The 21,407-nt window shown below is 41.1% G+C and overlaps 1 protein-coding gene across 10 annotated transcripts in view; it reads right to left on the bottom strand.

Annotated features, from left to right (window-relative positions):
* Nucleotides 1-21,407, bottom strand: part of PCNT (pericentrin) — a 315,970-nt gene that overhangs the window by 89,648 nt on the left and 204,915 nt on the right. For all 10 annotated transcript variants that reach the window (XR_013537759.1, XM_078378579.1, XM_072976792.2 and 7 more), the window contains one exon: nt 16,688-16,848. Coding sequence is in view for 9 of the 10 variants with exons in the window: in XM_078378579.1 (XP_078234705.1) it covers nt 16,688-16,848 (161 nt within the window). In the remaining variant the exon portion in view is untranslated. The remainder of the gene's footprint in view (nt 1-16,687; nt 16,849-21,407) is intronic.

Below are 21,407 nucleotides of genomic sequence, written 5' to 3'. Positions count from 1 at the left end.
CTAGCAATGCGCCATGGGCTGCCCTTATCGTCATTGTACCAAAGAAAAATGCTGTGGGAGAAATCTTGGATGAGGCCAGATTTTGTGTGGACTACAGGAAGCTGAATAGCACAACGGTTTCTGACCTTTACCTAGGATGGATGATCTGATAGAAAGGCTAGCCAATGCTCGGATCTTTCCCCTGGATATTGGCAATTAAAGCTAGAGGAATGAGCGATGGATGAAACCACGTTCATAAGCCTTGTGGGGACTTTCCTTTCTGGAAGCTCCCGTTCAGATTGAAGAATGCAGCCCCAACTTTCCAGAGGATGATGGACAAATTGCTAGATGGTTTATCTTTTGCTTCAGCCTATTTGGATGATCTTGCTATATTTAATCCTGATTTTGCTTCTCATATGTCTCACCTTGAAACTGTGTTGTGTAGATTGCAAAATGCTGGTCTTACTGTAAAAGCAAGCGTCAATGGGTAAAGGCTCAAGTTCTCTATTTAGGCCATCAGATTGGTCAAGGTGAGAGTCAACCCATTCAGGCTAAGGTCAAGGTGAGATTCAACCCATTTGAGGCTAAGGACCTAATCTCTTTAGGAAGATTTGGTCGTCACAGAGGGGAAATCCTGGATTCATGGAAAGAGGCACATATTTCTCTAATGCATAAAGCGTTGACAGAGAAAAAACAAATCAAGAATTACAAACCAATCTCCCTCTTGAATGTTGATTATGAGATATATATGACCATTTGGGCAACAAGACTAAAGAAGGTACTTACAGAAATGATACACAAAGACCAAACAGGCTTCATCTCCAAAAGGAAACTGTCATCAAACATAAGGTCAATAATAAACATTTTGGAATACAGTGGTGCCCCGCATAGCGAGGTTAATCCGTTCCAGATTAACCGTCGCTATGGCAAAACATCGTTATACGGAAAGGAAAAACCCATTGGAACGCATTAAACTTCATTTAATGCGTTCCAATGGGGCCCAAACTCACAGTTCAGCGAAGTTTCCCCATAGCGCCATTTTCGTGCCCTTGGTAAGCAAGGGCAGGGCGCAAAAATGCTGCGCGCGGCTATTTTGGGTGTCTGGTGGCCATTTTGGAACCGCCGATCAGCTGTTTAAAAAATCGCTATGCGAAAATCGGTAAGCAAAACGCTTACCGATCGTCGCAAAGCGATTTTTGCCCATAGGGACCATCGGTATGCCATCGCATTAGCGATTGCAAAATCTGCATCAGTATGCGGATTCGTCGTTAAACGGTGCACTCATTATGCGAGGCACCACTGTATTATGAAACACATCCAGAAAAAGAAATGATGTTGATCTTTGTAGATGCAGAAAAGGCATTTGATAATGTTAACTGGGAGTTTATGTTGCTACAATTAAAGAAGATGGGAACAGAAGGAACACACACACACACACACACACACACACACACACACACACACTAAATAAAAGGCCAAAATTAAAATCAATGGTCAAGTAACTGAAAATATCCAAAATTGAACAAGGCACAAGGCAGGGTCGTCCACTCTCTCTGTTATTATTTATTCTAACATTAGAGGTTCTAAACAGACAAATAAGAGGGAATGCTGGAATTAAGGGCCTTAGAATCAGGGAAGAAGAATTTAAGCTGCAAGTATATCCCAATGATTTAGCAATAATATTAGAAAATCCCCTGGACAGTTTGGAAGAATTAGTGAAAACTATAGAAGAATTTGGAGCTATAACAGGTCTTAAAATAAACTCTTAAAAAACCAAAATTCCTGACTAAAAATATAAATAAAGAAGTTGAAAAACTGATAATGAAAACTACGAGGAGGTACAAAAAGTAAAATAGCTAATTATTATTACAGAAAAACCCCAAGTAATTTGATGAAAGAAAATTATTTTACAATATAGAAGGAAATGCAGAGATACTTGGAAGATTGGAATAAGCTACAAATCTCAATGATGGGAAGAATCTCAATAATAAAGATGATGATATTACCAAAATTGCTATTTCTATTTAAAAACTTACCAACTTTACTAAATTATAAATACTTCAAGGACCTGGATAGCCTGACTTCAAAATCTGTATGGAAGGCCAAGAAACCAAGAATCAAACTTAGAATATTGCAAGACTTAAAAGAAAGAGGTGGTTCAGGATTACCGAATTGGCTACTATATTATAAGGCATGTGCAATGGTCTGGATAATAGAATGGATAACATTAGAAAATCAAAGATTATTTAAATTGGAGGGTCATGATCTAAAAATGTCCTGTCATGCATATGTGTGGTATGGGAAATGCAAAGAACAATCACATTTTGCAGAACATATTCAGAGGAAGGCACTGTGCTTAGTATGACAAAAATTTCAAATACAAACTTATAAGAAAATTCCAATATGAGTAGCACCAATAGAAACATTTACATTGAAAGTATTGAATCAGAAGGGAGTGTTACTCACGTATAAAGATTTATTAACTAAAGATCAGAATATGAAAGATAAACAAGATCTAGAGAAATTGGGCCTAGCTACAGATTGATGGGCAATGTTGAAATTAGAATCGAGATACAAAAAGGACAAAATTATGGGCTGTTTTGAGGGGAAAGTCCAGGTGGATGAATTTGGATTTACACTAATGACAAAATAAACAAAAAATGTATACATACTTATTAGAATATGATTTAGAGGATGAGAGGGCGAAGGAGGTGATGGTAAAATGAGCACAAAACTTTGGGTATAATATCAATATTGATGAATGGACAAAAAGTGGAAAGAGAATCATAAAATGATTAAGCCAGTGAATCTTGCAGAAAATATCCTTAAAATGTTTCACAGATGGCATTTTACTCCTGTAAGATTGGCAAAAATGTCAGAAGGGATCAGCAATGTTTGTTGGAAATGTAAAAAATAAATAAATCCAGAGACACGGTGGTCATGCGAAAAAGCAACGAAAAAAAAAAGGATACATGTGGCGGGACGCTTCTTCCCAAGGCTGCTAAGCTGTTGGCTGATTTTATAGTAGTAGAGAAAACTCTCCTGGATGATGTCATAGCTGCTTCTGAGAGGAGGAGCTACTACTCATTCTTATTCTTTCTCATAGTGATGGAGAGCTAACTTCAAAGATTTTATTTGGCCAGTACTAATGGCATTATGTAACCACTGTCCTATCTGAACTCTGTCAACTATCTGCATACTGTCAACTATCTGTGAGCTTGTAAGGTTAATAAAAGAGAGTCCTCCTGGGGCGTGGTAGTCTTCTTCTACTAGTTGCCCATCAGGAGCACTGCTGACAGACATCCTTGTGAGTGTGGCTGGCTTCTTTAACTTCTCTCTCTAGGACTATTTGCTATCTTAATTATCTGGTGATCACCTAGCCTATCAGCCTTCTCATTTCGTGACCCTACAGATCCAGGTTTGGGAAATGGCAAAAGAGCATGTTCAACAAAAATTAAGTTTTAAAACTGAAATCTTATTATTGAATATAATGCTAGAAATTATTGATAAGAAAATAAAATATAGTCTACTGTATATATTCACAGCAGCTAGGTTACTCTGGGCCCAAAAATGGAAGAATGCAGAAACACCAATGTTGGATGAGTTATTAAAGAAGCTATTGGACATTGCAGAACTAGACATGCTTTCAGAGACACTACAGTCAAACCACTCTGATAGAAAAATATTGCTTCAACTTGCGCACGGAGCTTCGACATAAGAACAGAAACAGGCAGGGGAAAAAGGCCAGCAATTCAACTTTCCAAATATAGGTGGCACCAAGGCTGCTTCTTTGTGCTGCAGCTCTGTTGGCCATTATAGGGTGTGTGAGAGAGAGTTGAGAGAGCTCCTGCTTTCCGAGTGAGTCTGTGTGTGTGTCTGCAGGGAGGTAAGCTGCTGTTTTCTCCTTTTAAAAAACTTCTGGGTGGGTTTTGGTTGCGCGGGTATGTTTCTGTGCTGTTTTGTTGGTGGCTTTTTTTTCCTTAATGTCTCAGCAAGAGAGCTGACTTTACTGTTTGTTTTTGGAAGTTTCCCCCCTTCTTAAAGCCTCAGCAAGGGAGGTCATTTCATTGTTTGGTGTTGGAAGTTTTCCCCTTCTTAAAGCCTCAACAAGGGAGGTCATTTTATTGTTTGTTGTTGGAGGTTTTTCCCCTTCTTCAAGTCTCAGTGCCTTCCGTTTCTTCGGCCGGAATGGATTAATTTGTTTTCAATGCATTCCTATGGGAAATGGTGCTTTGACCTACGAACATTTCGACCTACAAACGCCCTTCCGGAATGGATTAAGTTCGTAGGTCGAGGTTTTACTGTACAGGATCAACCAAGAGATTTTGTAAAGCAAAGTTGGAAGCTGATATATAATTGGGCCCAGTAAAAGACAGGAATTTAGGGGGAAATTAGTTTATAGCGAACCAGTGCTCACTGGAATCCTTTGATGAAACTCAGATGATGATGAAATCTCTGATCCACAGGGGAAGGATGGATGTTTGGTTGTAATGTTTTTTGTTTATTATTGTTAGATCTTTAGTGTTTTTAAGTTTGTACAGTGGTGCCTTGACTTACGAATGTTCCTACTTAGGACCATTTCAAGTTACGACCACAAATTTGCTTCTACTTGCAACTGGAACTTCCACTTACGAACAGAAAAGGGAAGGGAAAAGGTGGAAAATTCAAATTTCTAACTGTAGGTGGCGACGAGGCTGCTTCTTTTAGCTTTTTCGTCCCAGCAGTTAGAGAGTGTACGTCTTCACGCGTGTGTGTTTACAGGGAGGGAAGGTGCTGTTTTCTGCTTTTTAAAAACTGTTCTGGTTGTTTTTGCAGCGTGGCTTTGAGCTGGGGGGGTTATGTTTCTGTGCTCTGATGGGTCTTGCAGTATTACCGGCCAAATCCGGGTTCTAAAATTCTCTGGCAAGGAATCCAGTTCTTCATTGGATAATTAATGGCAATTATGCTAATCTATTGGTTAAATGTGAGAAATATGTTATGCCCCATCTTTCCTTGACCTAAGTCTATGATGCACCAGGGATGTGCCTGTGATGATTTGTGTTTTTATGTGTATTAGAATGGGATATGTAGTCCTAAGATTGTCCCAATAGCATCCATCTTGATTTAATGTCTGTGTCTGTGGTAGGAAAATTTTACATGCTGTTTCAGAGAATCTTCGTTCTCTGGTTATCTAGTTACTAAGGAGAGCCAAAGAGTTACATTCCTGGTAGTCATAATAATTCTGCCACAAGACATGATAACAACTCAAGCTCCCATGAGAAAGTTAGGCGGGACAACAAGACCCAGGAGGGGGTGTTCCTTATGAGGAATTCTGGGAAGAAGAAGAAAGTTGGTGGAAGGAAAAAGATGGAGTTGGACTGAGAAAGGACAGACATGTGCTTTTTCCCAAAATGGATTATAACTTTTGGATTATAACTGGAATCTAACTTTTCCTGGTGGATCATGGACTATGGAATCACAGGAACATAAGAATGACTACGCTTATGAATTATCCTAGTTTAGAATGCATTTCTTGTTTTATTTTTATAGCTGGAGTGGTGGGGGTGATCTGTCAGACTTGATATGGAAATGTTACTGACTGAAATGCTTTACTATAATCTGAATTCTGTTTAGAACTATCTTTCTGAATAAAAGCAATACTGTAATGTTTAAGATTGCATGCATTGGTCTCTTGTACAAACTAGCCTAACTAATTGGCCACGAATATTTTGCTACCATATATAGAGCCCAGATTAGCCTGAGCGTAAACTCATGGACTGTCTGTGTTTGTTGCTTTTTCTTAACCAAGGGGATGGACTTGAGGAAGGAAAATTGGTTCAGGGCCTGCTGAGATGTAGGGCTCGTCTTAGCTCATAAGGACTGACTAATTTTCTGGAATCGCTCTGGCATCCCCTAAATCTCCTTGGAGATGGGGGATTGCTTACAGTGCCTAAAAGTCTGGGGCACAGAGTATCTACAGTGCTGCCTCGCATAGCGATCGCTCCGTTTAGCGATGAAATTGCTTTGTAATGCATTTCTTGCGATCGCAAAAGCGATCGCTTTGCGATGTTTCCTATGGGGTTTTTTTGCTTTGCGATGATCGGTCCCGTTTCGGTAACCGATCATCGCAAAGCGATGATTTTCACACAACTGATCAGCGGTCTCAAAATGGCTGCCCGCTGTTTTCTGGGACGGATTCCTCGCTTAAGAGGCACCGAAAATGACCGCGCTATGGAGGATCTTCGCTGAACTGTGAGTTCTAAGCCCATAGGAATGCATTAATCGCGTTTTAATGTGTTTCTATGGGCTTTTTAATATCGCATTGTGATGTTTTTGTTCTGCAGTGATTTTTGCGGAACGAATTAACGTTGCAATGCGAGGCACCACTGTATTTCCCTTTATCTATTGCAATGTCTATGTATTGTCTGGGCCTAGTTTCTCTGAGGCCTGTGTTCTTCTCTGCTAAGATTTATCTCTGAACGTTTCAGGGTCGAAGTCTCCTGAGGCCTGGTTTTCCTCCGAATGTACTTCCAGTTATTAATTTATTGATCAATCTTAAAATATAGTTTCAGCTTTCCTAGGTATCAGCAGTGTGGATTTAAAATGTGAAAAGTAGACGGTACTATTAAATTAAAATTAAATATGAAAATTAGACTATACTTTTAAAATGTAAAATTTATTTATTTATTTTTGCATCTGTGGCTCCTAGAGTTTGTGCACTGTGACCTCTCTTTTGTTTTAAAATGTGTGTGTTTAAAATATGACTCCAAAGTCTTTTTGTTTTAAAATCATGGTATAAAATGGGATTTAGACTCAAGTCTCCCCGCCCCAATTGTCTTCTCTGTGTGTGTGTGCTCTCTTTTTGTGCTGAGGGGGTCTGTTTGCTGGAACAAGGTGTTGGTGGGTGGGTTTAAAATGTGTTTGGTTTTAAATGGTGTTTGGTTTTAAAATGTATTTTGTTTCAAAGGTGCTTGGTTTGGTTCAAAATGTGTTTTGCTTAAAAGCAGCCCCTTATCTCCAAGAAGATTTATGGGGGTGTCGGAGACTGGGATGAGTACGAAATCCAGACAAACCTCTGACTGCTGAGCAGAGCCACTTAGATCTCAGCCAGGTCCTGTCTAAACCTCTTCCTCAAAAGCCAATCTCCTTTATTAAGAAAGCAACACACACAGACAAATCCATGAGCTATACTCAGAATAATCTGGCTCTGAAAGTTTGGTAGCAAACACACGTGGCCAATTAGACATACAGCCAGTCTGTGCAAGAACTAATACATGCAGATTTAATCATTACTGCTTTATTGAAAAGAATTGCTTTAGAAAAGATTTCAGTTGATAGTAAAATAGTTTAGTAGGTACATTTTCATATCAAGACAAACAGAACACTCCACTCCCCCACTCCAGCTGGAAAAATAAAGAAATAGAATTATGCTAACTAACAAAAAGCATAAGTAGTCCATCTCACGTGTCTTGGGTCTTCATAGGTTGATGCTAGATGAAAACCAGTTGACTTCCATCAGTCCATGGTAGGAAAAATAGTCCATTATGGGAAAAACACGTGTCTGCCCTTTCTCAGACAAACTCCATCTTTTTCCAACTCCTTACTAACTTCCTTCTTCTTCCCAGAATCCTCATAAGGAACACCCCCTCCTGGGTCTTGTTGTTCCGCCTAACTTTCTCATGGAGCTTCAGTTGTTATCATACTTTGTGGCAGAATTATTTTGACTACGAAAGTCTCTGCTCTCTGCTCACCTTAGCAACGAGATAACCAGAGAGCGAAGCTTCTCTGAAACAGCATGTAAAACTTTCCTACTACAGAACAGACTTTAAATCAAAATGGATGCTATTGGGACAATCTTAGGACTACATATCCCAATCTAATACACATAAAAACACAAATCATCACAGGTGCTTGGTTTGGTTTTAAATGTGTTTTGTTTAAAAGGTGTTTTAGACTCCAAACACTCCCCCCCTTGTCTTCTCTCCTCTCTTTTTGTGCTTAACAGCACAAACCTTTGTCTGAGGGGTCTATGTGCCCCAGTGATTACCTTCTTTCTTTCCTCTTTTCCCCATTGTTCCTTCCCTCCCTCCCTCCTTTCCTGGCCTTTTTAAAACCTAAGTCATCTTAGGTTAAAAGAAAAAATTCTCCCCCTAGTGGTATAGGACAGATGAACCGCTTTTGCATTTGTTCCTATAGGAACGAATGCTTTGACTTGCAACCAGCGCCTCTATATACAACCAAAAAACAGCCAGAACGCATTAAACAAGTTTCAACGCATTTCAATAGGAAATGCTAATTTGACTTACAACCATTTAGATTTACGACCATCTTCTGGAACAGATTATGGTCGTAAGTCGAGTCACCACTGTATGTTTAGATATGTATGAATAAAAAGCTGGGGGGAAGAATATTCTAGAACTCAAAACAAAAAGACCATTAGGTCAGTCTTCCTCTACTGCACGTTTGTGCACCTAGCAGTTATCTCTCAGTTCACTGAATCTGCCACTATCAATGCGTGAACAGTAGCATGGCAAACTGAGGGGAGGATGGGTGGGTTGTGTGAATTTACAAATGACCACTTGAAGAACCAGAGTTACAAGTAAGGAATCTGTCTTTTTCCATTCTGGTATCTGTGAATCACACATGTGGGTGACTGGCAAGCTCATTTACTGACCGGTAGGATATCACACCAATGCAGATGAAATGACTGCTCTTCCAAGCGCAGCATGAAGTTTTGACCTGATATCCAACTTATGGTGTTTGATGAATATTGAGGGTTGGAGACATGTTGCATATGCCTTTTAATTAGATTCCTTTGAGGAAGGCTGTAGAGACTGCAACAGCTCTGATAGAATATCCTTTCAGAGGTCAGGTACTGCCTCTTTGCTAGTTGGCAAGACAGCTTGTGTTGATACAATTGATAGTTGCTGGAGGGAACTGTGAAATAACAGTAGTTGTTAGGAAGCATTTTGGAGGGGCAGGCTGTATGGCATCCTTCTTCAGTAGTGTAGCTATTTCTTAGAACTAGAGATGAATTAGAATTCTATTTATTAGAACTACAGATGGTGCTGTAGGACTGACAGGCCTACAGCAGGAGAGATATTCTATGGCATAGCCATGTTTGATTATGGTTAACACCATTTGTTGCTGGTGACAGTATGCCAGATGGTGAGATATTGTGCTAGAAATGTAGGGTTTCCTTTATAATGGTTTCTTGTATTAAAGGAGTCAATGGCCTGTGGATCTCAGCGTGGAAACAAAGATGCTTTTGGCAGTTGTTTGGAAGATGTTTGCTGTTTGCATTATGGCTTTGTGAATGCTGTCTGTAAGAGTGAGAAGGTGATGAATATGGAGGTCTTTGATGATTTGAGGAGAAATTTGCTGATGAATATGACTAGGGTCGCTACCAGTATTGTTTGTAGGAAGGGTAATGCCCATTCTCTTGGCATTATTCCTCTTTTTGTGCAGGTTCTATATTATATCATCTATTCTGACTCTTGAATCCCCAGAGAGACTAGCTAAATGTAACCAGGCAAAGTCTCTCAGGGCCACTGCCACCATGCTCTTGACAGTGCAGTCAACTGCATGCCATGGAGAGAGGATTATGGCAAGAAACACAACTTCTTGCTGGAAAGTGACTGTTAAGACTCTCTTTTCACCTGGTAGGTTGTTCATCAGTGGGTGGTAATTGGCAATCAGCTAGAGCCCCAGTTGAATACATCCACCTTTCATTCTACAACCACCTTTGTTATGACACCCTCTGGTTTTCATTTGAGAGGCCACCATGATTACAGGGTTGGACTGGGGATTTTTGTCTTCTTTTCATGGAAGCCTCTGTAGTAGGTTGTGATGATGATTTATTCCACAACTACTTAGTCAAGCAGGGATGGCAGCATAATTGTATGAACCAGGGTAGTCACATCCGTGCCAATCTGGTCATAGAGTGGGTTGGACCTAGGTGTAGGTGGTCTCTGAACCTCTAACTTTAATAACTTCAGCATTCTTAACAGCAGGTCTGAATAGGTGTGAATGTCCTGTAATGGGGAGGGAAGAATCTCTAACATGGGAGATTTGGGAGTTGTGACTAAGATGGATGGGGAGTACTCTAGTGGCTCAGTGTCTGAAATTGAATAATTGAAATGAGAGTTCTGAGTAACAGCCATCTGTTCATGTCCAACAAAAGGTTTGGGTACTTTTGAGAATCTCCAGGAGGTGGGGCTTTGTTGCGGCGCTGCCAGTAACTCCAGAGAAGAGCTCTCTGGAAAAAACTGGAACCGCCCGGTCCGGGATCCCCCATTTGAAATGGGGATCGAAGGAGAATCTAGGAGAAGTTTCTCTGAAGCAGATGGTGAGCGGCAGAAGGAGAAGAATGGGAGGCAGACCCGGACTTCTTCCCGCTGAAGAAATCACCGTGCACGGATCGGAGCGGGAGCCATCTTTGGCACTGAGCCGCGAGGAACCCTTTACCGGGGGAGAGGAGAGCAACTAATATAAGCTTACAATATATAACAACAAGGTAAGCCGAAGCCTCTAATTTATGAAACAGCCTCATTAAGCTGAAAATAAGAATGAAAATATTTGGCTGAAAGAAGAAAAGTAGTGGCGAGCTTATCTTATCAGCCTGACTCAAAAGCGAAACTAAAGCTTCTCCAAGTGAACTCTTAAAACAGCAGGCTGATTTCAAAGCCGAGAGAGTGAGACGGAAAAATAAATCTTATGTTTCTGGAAAAGAATCCCAGATAGTAGCACCAGCTAACTGGATTTAAGAGACTTGAGTGTGGTGAATGCAGTTTGGCTGGGACACGTTTCTCTTTGCCTTTCCCTGGACTTTGTGAACTGTAAAAAAATAGAATTTGGTGGTTTTCGGGAGAAGAAAGGAGCTGACGTGGTCGACTGGATTAAGGAGTATCAAGGGGTTAATGAAGATCACAAGACGGGCTTCAAAGACAACTACTGGACAGTTTGAGACTTGGTGATTGTTGTTCTGTTTGTCGGATTGCGGACTGCGTGTGAGTCTGATAATAGCAGCTTGCTGAACTCAGGAGAAGAAGAAAAAAAATTGTGCCACAGTTCTATTTGACTCTGTATTTGCTGGGTTAAAAGCTAATCTTATATTATAATATTTGGATAAAGATTGGAGGGAGATCTAAGGTTTATGATGAGGGGTTTGGATTGTTGATAAAATGGTGGAAACTGTGGAAGGATATATAAGGGGTGATTATTGTAGTTAAGGGTATAGTACTATTTATACAAACCCCAAAGCTGGAGATGGACTCCAGAAATGCAAGAGAACAAATGGAGACTGGGTCTGTTCAATCCCAAGGTTTTGGAACAGTGGTACAAGAAATAGAAAAGGAATGGCAGATCAATATGCAAAGGATAATAATAATAGGGTTTCAGCAAGTGAATGAAAGTCTTAGCAAAATAGAAGATTTGATGAAAGGGATGAAAGAGGGGACAGTAGACGCCTAACAAAACTTAAATGAAGCTGTACAAACTTTAGAACCGTCTGTATTAGGCATGACACCAAGTAACAAAAATGGGATAGAGAGCTACCCAGTGACCTATGCAGCTTCTAAAATTAAAAAGCATTATGTCAAAAATCTCAAGGAAGCAGAGATAATGAAACCAGAGAATCTTATGGTGAAAATATGGGAAGTGAAAAAAAAAGATATTCTGTCAGATGGGCTGAAGGAGTGTCCAATTCAAAAGGAAACCGAACGATGGGATGTATTGTATAAATGGCAGCAGCTACCAGACAGTGTTGGAGTAACATAGAATAAAACTAAAATTAAATGATAAGATAAAAGCAGGACGGTAATCAAACGGTGAAAAAGCAAAAAGTTGATTTGTATTTGTAATATGAACTAATCGGATGATGGTATATTTTATGTTCTTCTATCCCCCAAACCCTTTTCCCCTCTTCCCTATTCCCCCCTACTTTTTGTATTCTCCACCCCTGTTCTTAAATAAATATTTAAAAATGAAAAAAAAAGGTTTGGGTACTTTCCAGAAGATGTTTGGGTATGCCTTTTGAAAAGGAGCTTCGCTGTCTCATAGTCTGTGTAGATGTCTCTGATGATACGGCGAATGATGTGGTGCCTTTTTGAATGCACGTTGCTCTAAGTAGTATGTTCATGAATCTCTATTCATCTGGATGAGCCATGATGTTTGGACTCTCTGGTGGACTCCAGTTTCAAGTCCTGAGAATGTGAGGTCTGTGTGCTTATCTTTGATTTCTTCGATGCTGAGGCCACAGTTAGGTTTTAATGTTGGTATTTTCTCTGATGGTGTCATGTACATTCTGGTGAATGGGACTCAGATTGGGGCCAGGATGAATGCTGGCAGTATCATCTATGTGAGGTCAATTGGTTGGTGAAGGAGTTGGAAGGTAGAAAAGGAGAAATCTCTATTCTTCTATTTCAAAACCCTTAAGATCAAAGAGTCTGCTGGCCGCACATGGGTAATGCAGATGGGGTCTTACCTTTTCCATATTGTTGTGAGACTTTTCTGTGGTGGGTGATCTCACGGGTGGTGTTTTTACTTTGATACCGACTGTCCTTGCTACATCAACATTGGTACAGAATGTCCATGTCCTTGTGTCAATGATCTGGATGCCAGGATTCTGTGATAGCAGGGTGGCATTGAATAGAACACTATCATACACTGGAGAGAATTGGGATGCTTCTCTCCCCTAGACAATCATGGAAGAATGAGAGAAAATGCCATTTTAGGCCGTGGATAATAGTGGGACATTGGACGGTAGAGGTATAGTCAGATCTGATTCTGCCTCCCATTCAATCTTGTGATGCTACTTGATCTTTTGTAGACTTTTTTCTTGTAGCATAGTCAACTCTTAAATGGTTGAAGCTGATTCCAAAGATACATCGGGAGACTTCAGATTCCAGGTGTGGACTCTCCTGGAGCAGGAAAAGAGTACCGTATTTTTCGCTCCATAAGACGCACCTTTCCATAAGACGCACCAATTTTTTAGGAGAAGAAAACAGGAAAATATAATCTGTTTTCTTCGCTCCATAAGACGCACAGACTTTCCACCCCCCTGTTTTGTGGGAAAAAAGTGTGTCTTATGGTGCGAAAAATACGGTACTTAAGAATATGCTAAGTGAGTTCACTCCACTCTAGGGACTGACTGAATGTTGGAGATGAAGCCTAAGTGTTGCCTCATTGGAGGCATACCAGGTCCTCTTGTTCTTTCTTGATAAGATTGGGGAGGGAATTTGGTTGACAGCAGCTGAACTTTAGATATTCTTGAAATCCCTGCCCTGAGTTCCTGCTTTGGTTTTGATTTCTTTGCTAGGATGGGATTAGACTCGGTAGACTTCTTACATTTTTTGGAAACCAAGGAGGTGGATTTTGGCATGGATGTTGCTCTAGAAGTGGTTGACTGAGTGTTTTTGAGGTCAATGGTGGACCCTTGGTTTCAATTAGTAGCTTTGGATGTGACTCAGCTTCTCTTGGTCTCCAATCATCCTTGAGGGAGTCTTGCACACCAATACTGTTAGGATCAAGGAGGTTTGTTAATATAGAGAGCCAATGGCCTTAAGTAACATTTCCCAAAGGTGAAATCTGAGGCAGGTTTGTTGGTTCCTAATAGCGACTTTAATAAACTTTCAGCAGTATTGACAGTCTTGAGTTTGGCACTAAGGATTTTGTCTTCTTTATTTTTATTTATTTATTTATTTTTGCCTGATATGCTAACACAGACTAATACGGCTGCTTCTTCTCGAACTACTTTGTAGAATTGATTTCTTAAGGACTAACTCGAAATATTTTGGCTCCAGCATGCATAAGTCAATCTTGAAAAATTTGTCAACAAATTGTTGTAGAACATGTGTTGGATTTCATGTTCTTTTTCATGGCCTCTGTGAATCACACTCTGGGTGATTTGGGCATGCGTGGAGCCTTGTCAGAACATTCTAGAGCTTCTGTGATTAGAAAATGCACATTAGTACAAGTCCCTTCCCCCTAGTATATATACTTTGGCACCAAGGCTCTCCCTTCAGTTAAATCACCTGTTGCTTAGGAATAAGGGCTTGACACTGAGGAGGCTGGATGGGGATGTTTGAATCACAGAGGACCAATCGAAAAACTACAAATACAGGTAGGTAACCTGTCCTCCGTCATGGCCTCTGTGAATCACACCCTGGGCGACTAAAAAACTGACTTACCTGAAAGAGGGTGTAACACCAAGATAGAAGATAGAAGAAAGTATAGCATGTTCAAAAGATGCATCGGACGTCTGGCAAACATCTAGCTGGTAGTGATTGATAAATGTAGACAGCTGCAACCATTTGGCAACCATTTTGGCAGATGTACAAATCTCATGGAGGAGAATCCCTCAGAGAAAAGTCATGGACACCGCCAGTGCCCTGCTAGAGGGCAAAGGGGCTGTGACATCAGAATATGTACAAGCTGGTAGGCAAGTTGGATAGCAGAGGTGACTCACTTGGATATACACTGTGAGGTGACTTAGAGGCTTCTTGGTGGAGGCTGGTAGTTGATAAACAAGTCTAGGCAAATGCCAGAACGGCTTTGTGCAGACTATATAAAAAGCGAGAGCCCATCTGACATCCAGTGTGTGAAGGATGCGTTGTTGAGGAGTAGATGGAGATGGGAAGGACAAAAGGACCAAGAGCTAAGAGAGGTGAAACTGCGAGACAACCTTGAGAAGGAACAAAAAATCTACAAAAAGCCAGACCTTGTTGTGATGATTTGTGTTTTTATGTGTATTAGAATGGGATATGTAGTCCTAAGATTGTCCCAATAGCATCCATCTTGATTTAAAGTCTGTTCTGTAGTAGGAAAGTTTTTCATGCTGTTTCAGAGAAGCTTCGCTCTCTGATTATCTCGTTGCTAAGATGAGTAGAGAGCAGAGACTTTCGTAGTCAAAATAATTCTGCCACAAAACTTGATAACAACTCTCAAGCTCTCATGAGAGAGTTAGGCGGGACAACAAGACCCAGGAGGGGGTGTTCCTTATGAAGAATTCTGGGAAGAAGAAGGAAGTTGGTAAGGAGTTAAAAAAAGATGGAGTTGGACTGAGAAAGGTCAGACATGTGCTTTTCCCCACAATGGTTTGTAGCTTTGCTATGGACTATTTTTCCTACCATGGACTGATTGAAGTCAACTGGATTTCATCTAGCATCAGCCTATGAAGACCCAAGACACGTGAGATGGACTGTGTTATGCTTTTTATTAGTTAGCATAATTCTATTTCTTTATTTTTCTAGCTGGAGTGGGGGAGTGGAGTGTTCCGTTTGTCTTGATATGAAAATGTACCTACTGAACTATTTTACCATCAACTGAAACCTTTTCTAAAACAATTATTTTCAATAAAGCAGTAATGATTTGATCTGCATGCACTGGTTCTTGTACAGACTAGCTGAATGTCTAATTGGCCATGTGTGTTTGCTACCAAAGATTTAGAGCCAGATTATTCTGAGTATAACTCATGGATTTGTCTGTGTGTGTTGCTTTCTTAATAAAGGGGATTGGCTTTTGAGGAAGTTTAGACAGGACCTTGCTGAGACCTAAGGGCTCTGCTCAGCAGTCAGAGGTTTGTCTGGATTTCGGACTCATCCCTATCTCCGGCACCCCCGTAAATCTCTTTGGAGATAAGGGGCTGCTTACACTTGTCAGAATGTAACTGAAGATATGGGTAGTTGGACCGTAGAGCTGCAAGCTTGCTGGCATGTCGTACAGAGATGATCACCATGAGGAACGTGGTCTTAAAGGTTAGGAGATGCAGGTCCACCAATGCAAGGGGCTTGAAAGGGGCCCGTGTAAAGTGTGTTGGAGGACTAGTGTCAATGACCACTGAGGTGGAGGAGAGCGGATATTCAGGTATATATGCATTAGCCCTTTAAGAAAATGCTTGTGAGTAGGATGTTTGAAGAATTTAGAGGCTGGAGAGGTTGGTGCTCGGTGTCCAACAATGACAGAGAGGTATACTTTGAGCAATGACATAAGAAAGTCCTGTGCACTCAAGGTGTTGCAGAAAATGTAGAACTGTGTGGAGAGAGGGGTTAGTTGGTGGCTATGCCACTGAGGAAGTGAAGGACTGAATTTTTCCCCCATTTATACATGTAGACACTCCTGGTCAAGGGCTTCTTTGTGTGATGGATGATGTTCATCAAGGAGGCAGAATTCAAGTGACATGTAGAAATTGAGATCCCCACATGAAAATTATATTGCCACTTAACTGTGGTAAGGGTAGGGATCACTATCAATGCGCCTTGACAGAAACAAACTTCTTGTTGAACTGCTGAATTTGTGGCTATGGCATAGTTAAGCTCAGTGTTTTTTGCTTCCCTGGAATTCTTTAAGGCCAACTATATACACAAACTTGGAATTTTGTGGGAAAGCTGTAGCAGCTCTGGTATACACTGCCATACTATGACTCACCTTAGCCTATTTCCAGAAATAAAATGTGTTCTTTTTACACTTCAGGACATCTGAAAAGTTTACAGACCATATACAAAGTAACACTTGATATTTCAGACACTGCTACTCCATTCAAAAAGCATGGGACTAATGTTCCCTCTGATTTCTGCAAACACTGAGAGGGGGCCCTGCCTGTGTGCCACCCAACTGAAACGAATTGAGTGGCAACATTGGTTGCTGTTGCGCAGCACCATGCAGCTTAGAGGAAATGTTGCATGGGACACAGGACACCAAGAAGCTCAGTCATTTTTCTATCGTACGTTACCTTCAACTGTTGTGAAAACATTTCTTTTTCTTTCATTGCTGTTTCACTGATGTCTGGAACCATTCCAAGGCACTGCAGGTAAGCCATGACACTGTCATCTTGCAGCAGTGTAGTTTCCTTATTTTCCTGATGAAGCTGATGTCCTAAATCTGAACTAGCATCTAAGGGAACAAAAGAGTGAATATGTTATAATAAACGAGAATATGGGATGACATTCAAATGCCATTTCCAACTTGAGCTTAACAGAACACTATGAGCTATACTATCTGAATTTCATTTGGTATGAAATGGCTTTAGCTGGCTCCTTTTCATAACGGCTAGTTAGTTGCACTGTAGGTATACTGACTCTTTTTGGAAGACTTTCACATTTTATGGTTTCTGACTTTTACATTCACTTGTGTGGCTTGGGTATGATATAAAAATGATACAAAATAATAGAATATTAATAAATGCCAAGTGCTGGTTGTAATAGCTACAAAGAATGATATGCTAATTATCTGTAACTGTGGTGCTTCTACTGGTCTTCTTGTGGACCCACACAATGGGTTTTTCTGAGCTTCCTCCCCTTTCTCTTTTTGGCAGAAGCCTCACACCATATCATTCCTGTGCGTAGCTAGTGCACCTAGGCAGATCCTCCAATTCCCATAAACCTAAAAAGGTAGACACTGCGTAGTGACTCCACTGATGACAACTCAAAGAATCACAGTAACAGGTAAGCAACCTGCAATTCTTCATTGTGGTCTCTGTGGATCAAATCACTGGGAGATTGAAAGCTAACTTACGGGTGGGGGAGTGTCACTGTAGCACAAAAGACAGAATTGCTCTCCCAAATCTGGCATCTCACCAGGCTCTAAGAGCAAGATGGTAGTGTCAGATAAAGGTGGAAGCCTGTGTGATGATTTGTGTTTTTATGAGATGCTAGAATGGGTTTTGTAGTCATTTAATATTGTCTTGACAGCATCCATCTGTGTGTTTTGAAACTGACTCAAAACTATGAAAAAAGGAACAGGCAAGCAGGATGGAAGGCTTGAATTAAGGGAGAGAAAGGGTGGCTTCATCAAGCTTGTTTAAATGTAATGGGAGGAAATGGACATACTGAACTGAAGCAACTAATTGTTGAAAATTGGGGAGGAAAGGTGTGTGTGTGTGTGTGTGTGTGTGTGTGTGTGTGTGTGTGTGTGTGTGTGTGTGTGTGTGTGTGTGTGTGTGTGTGTGTGTGTGTGTGTGTGTGTGTGTGTGTGTGTGTGAGAGAGAGAGAGAGAGAGAGATACTGATTTGACTCTTTCATAAAACCATGAAAAAGGAACCTTCAAAAATGTAATCTCCACTGCATTTAGCTCTGTAGTTTCTGCTGAGAACAGAAGTCTAAAGCGTGTAGCAATCACTTTTCTCTATTTCTCATCCCCAAAGCAGACAAGAGTATCATAGTTTATTCCCAAAATCTGAATCCCAGGCTTTCTGCTCCTGGTCCTACTTTGACTGCAGCACCAAACAAAAGACTGTGGGTTTCTTTATTGAGTCAATCCATCTCATGTGCAGTCTTCCCCTTTTCCTACTGCATTGTAGTTTTTCCTGCATTGCTGCCTTTTCCAGTGAGCTCATCTTCTTATGATGCCACTGTAGTACAGTACCCTTTGTTTGGTTATTTTAGCTTGTAGTGAAAGTCCACACTTAATTTGCTTTACTTATCTTTCTGACAAGTCATGCTAGGTTCATCATCGCTTTCCTCCCAAGAAATATGTGTCTTTTAATTTTGTGGCTGCTGTCACCATCTGCAGTGATCATGGAGCCCAAGAAGATAAAATCTATCACTGCCTCCATATCTTTCCCTTTTATTTGCCAGGAGGTGATGGGACCAGTGGCCATGATCATAGTTTTTTTATGTTCAGCTTCAGACCTTTTTTGCACTCTCCTCCTTCACCCTCTTTAAAAGGTTCTTTAATTCCTCCTCACTTTCTGCCATGCTTTTGTGTAGTCAATGAAGCAGAAGCAGATGTTTATCTGGAACTCTCTGGCTTTCTCCATAATCCAGTGCATGTTAGCAATTTGGTCTCTAGTTCCTCTGTCCCTTCAAAATCCAGCTTGTACTTCTGGGAGTTCTCAGTCCACATACTGCTGAAGCCTACTTTTTAGGATTTTGAGCATAACCTTGCTCATGTGTGAAATGAGTGCAATTGTACGATAGCTGGAGCATTCTTTGGCACTGCCCTTCTTTGGGATTGGGATGTAGATTGATCTTTTCCAATCCTCTGGCCACTGCTGAGTTTTCCATTGATGATGATTAAAAAAGCTGGTCCTTTGATGTTGGGCTGTGGCACCAAGGTGGGTGACATGACCTTTAGCCTGGTTTGTTCCTTTTTGCACATCACACACAGAATGATGAAAATGGTAGGAAAAGCAACCCCTCCGCAACTCTGCCTTGGCTGTCTCTAGCAAGCACATCATTGCTAGCACCAATCTGGCAGCCACTGATGATGATTAAATCCTCTGTGAGCTAGCAAAAATTTAATGCAACTTGCTAGGCATGTTGGACACCTTACTACTCCCTATACCACCCCATGGCTGGTGTGGAATGTGTTCCAGCTAAAATAGTGCACATCTTTATTAAATTTGGTGCATCCTGCTAGTTCGGTACATAGCTTGGCAGCCATTGATACTGATGATATATCCTGCTAGTTCAGTACACAGCCTCTGTAGATTCAATAAGATTTTGAATGCAAATATGTATGATTTCCGTGGCATTGTATTTATTTATTTATTTATTTATTTATTTATTCTTTCTATTTATATCCTGCCTATCTGGTCACTGCGATCACATTGGCGTATATAAATTTTTTTGGGGGGAAGGTAAAAAGGTTCCCTGAACCCTGCCCTAAGATTTGTGTGCAAGTCTATGCGCATGCGTGCAGAACTCCATCAGGGCTGCTCACCAGCAGCTGATTTGTTTACTTCTGCTTTCAGTTGAAACCCTGCTCCCCAGCACGTGCACAGGGCAAGGCTCCTGAACAGCTGGGTGGAAAATTATAATGTTGATTTTAACCAAACTACAGTGGTGCCCCGTAAGACGGGCGCTCCATTTGACAATGAAATCGCTTGACGTTGATGTTTTTGTGATCGCAAAAGCGATTGCAAAACAATGTTCCCTTTGGGGGAATTTTGCTTTGCGCTGATCGGTTCCCTGCTTCGGGAACCGATCATCGCAAAGCGATGATTTTTTAACAGCTGATTGGTGGTTTCAAAGTGGCCACCTCCTGTGTTTTCGCACAGATTTCTCGCTGCACAGGCAGCGAAAATGGCTGCGCTATGGAGGATCTTCACTGGACGGTGAGTTTGAAGCCCCTAGGAATGCATTAATCGGGTTTTAATGCGTTTCTATGGGCCTTTTAAAATCGCATGATGACATTTTCGTTCTACAGCAATTTTGCTGGAACGAATTAACGTCGTCATGTGAGGCACCACTGTATCAGTAAACATGATAGTCTCAACATTGAATGCAAATGATATGGAGAAAGAGCAGCTAAATAAATATTGATGGAAGAAGATGAAAGTCTGTAATGATAATAGGAATTGTAAAATGTATGAAATATGATAGATGTCTGGAGACACAGCCTTCTCTTACACAAAGCCAGAGAAGTTATTCCACTTAGCTAGGTAAGATGAAAGAGTGGATGGCTTCCATCCACTGCAATTTTAGTTTCAGATGTGCAAAACACCTAAAACTGCTTGGGAGAGATCATCCATGACATTAGGCAGACAGACTGGAGGTTAGGATAGTGAATGCATTTGCTCCCCCCACCTCTGAGAGATCATGTCCAGATGTTGCGGAAGTTGTAAGAACATCCTGTGAAACAGAGTAGAGTGGTGTTCCATGGTTGCCTTGACTACCAGAGTGTGATTAGGATAGCTGAAGCTCTGGCCTCTCTGAGGTTGCTTCTTCCTTAGTCGTTCTTGTGGAGGGTCCTCTGAGCTATTTATTTTGAACTGGTGCGGCGGTAAGCAGCAACAATGTCTAAGGGACCATCTGTTGGCATTGATCTTGGCACTACCTACTCCTGTGTGGGTGCTTTTCAGCATGGCAAGGTGGAAATCATTGCCAATGATCAGGGTAACAGGACCACGCCAGGCTACGTTGCCTTACAGATACAGAGAGGCTCATTGGAGATGCTGCAAATAACCAAGTGGCCATGAACCCCACAAACATGGTATTTGATGCAAAACACCTGATTGGTCGCAGATTTGATTATGCTGTTGTCCAGTCTGATATGAAACACTGGCCTTTCACTGTTGTGAATGATGATGGTAGGCCAAAAGTCCAGGTGGAGTACAAAGGAGAAACAAAGAGCTTTTATCCCGAGGAGATATCCTCTATAGTGCTAACCAAAATGAACAAGATAACCGAGGCGTACTTGGGAAAGACAGTTACTAACGCCATGGTTACAGTCCCAGCTTATTTCAATGACTCCCAACACCAGGTGACAAAAGATGCTGGAACCATTGCTGGCCTTAATGTGCTCCAAATCATTAATGAGCCAACTGCCACTGCTTTTGCTTATGGACAGGACAAAAAGTAGGTGCAGAGAGAAATGTGTTGATCTTTGACCCAGGCGGTGGCACCTTTGACGTCTCCATCCTCACCATTGAAGATGGCATCTTTGAAGTTAAGCCAACGGCTGGGGACACCCACTTGGATGGCGAGGACTTTGACAATCGAATGGTCAAC

Source organism: Pogona vitticeps, chromosome 1, assembly GCF_051106095.1.
Source record: "Pogona vitticeps strain Pit_001003342236 chromosome 1, PviZW2.1, whole genome shotgun sequence".
In the NCBI taxonomy this organism is placed as follows: Eukaryota; Metazoa; Chordata; class Lepidosauria; order Squamata; family Agamidae; genus Pogona; species Pogona vitticeps.
This window is presented reverse-complemented; position numbering and strand designations above follow the sequence as displayed.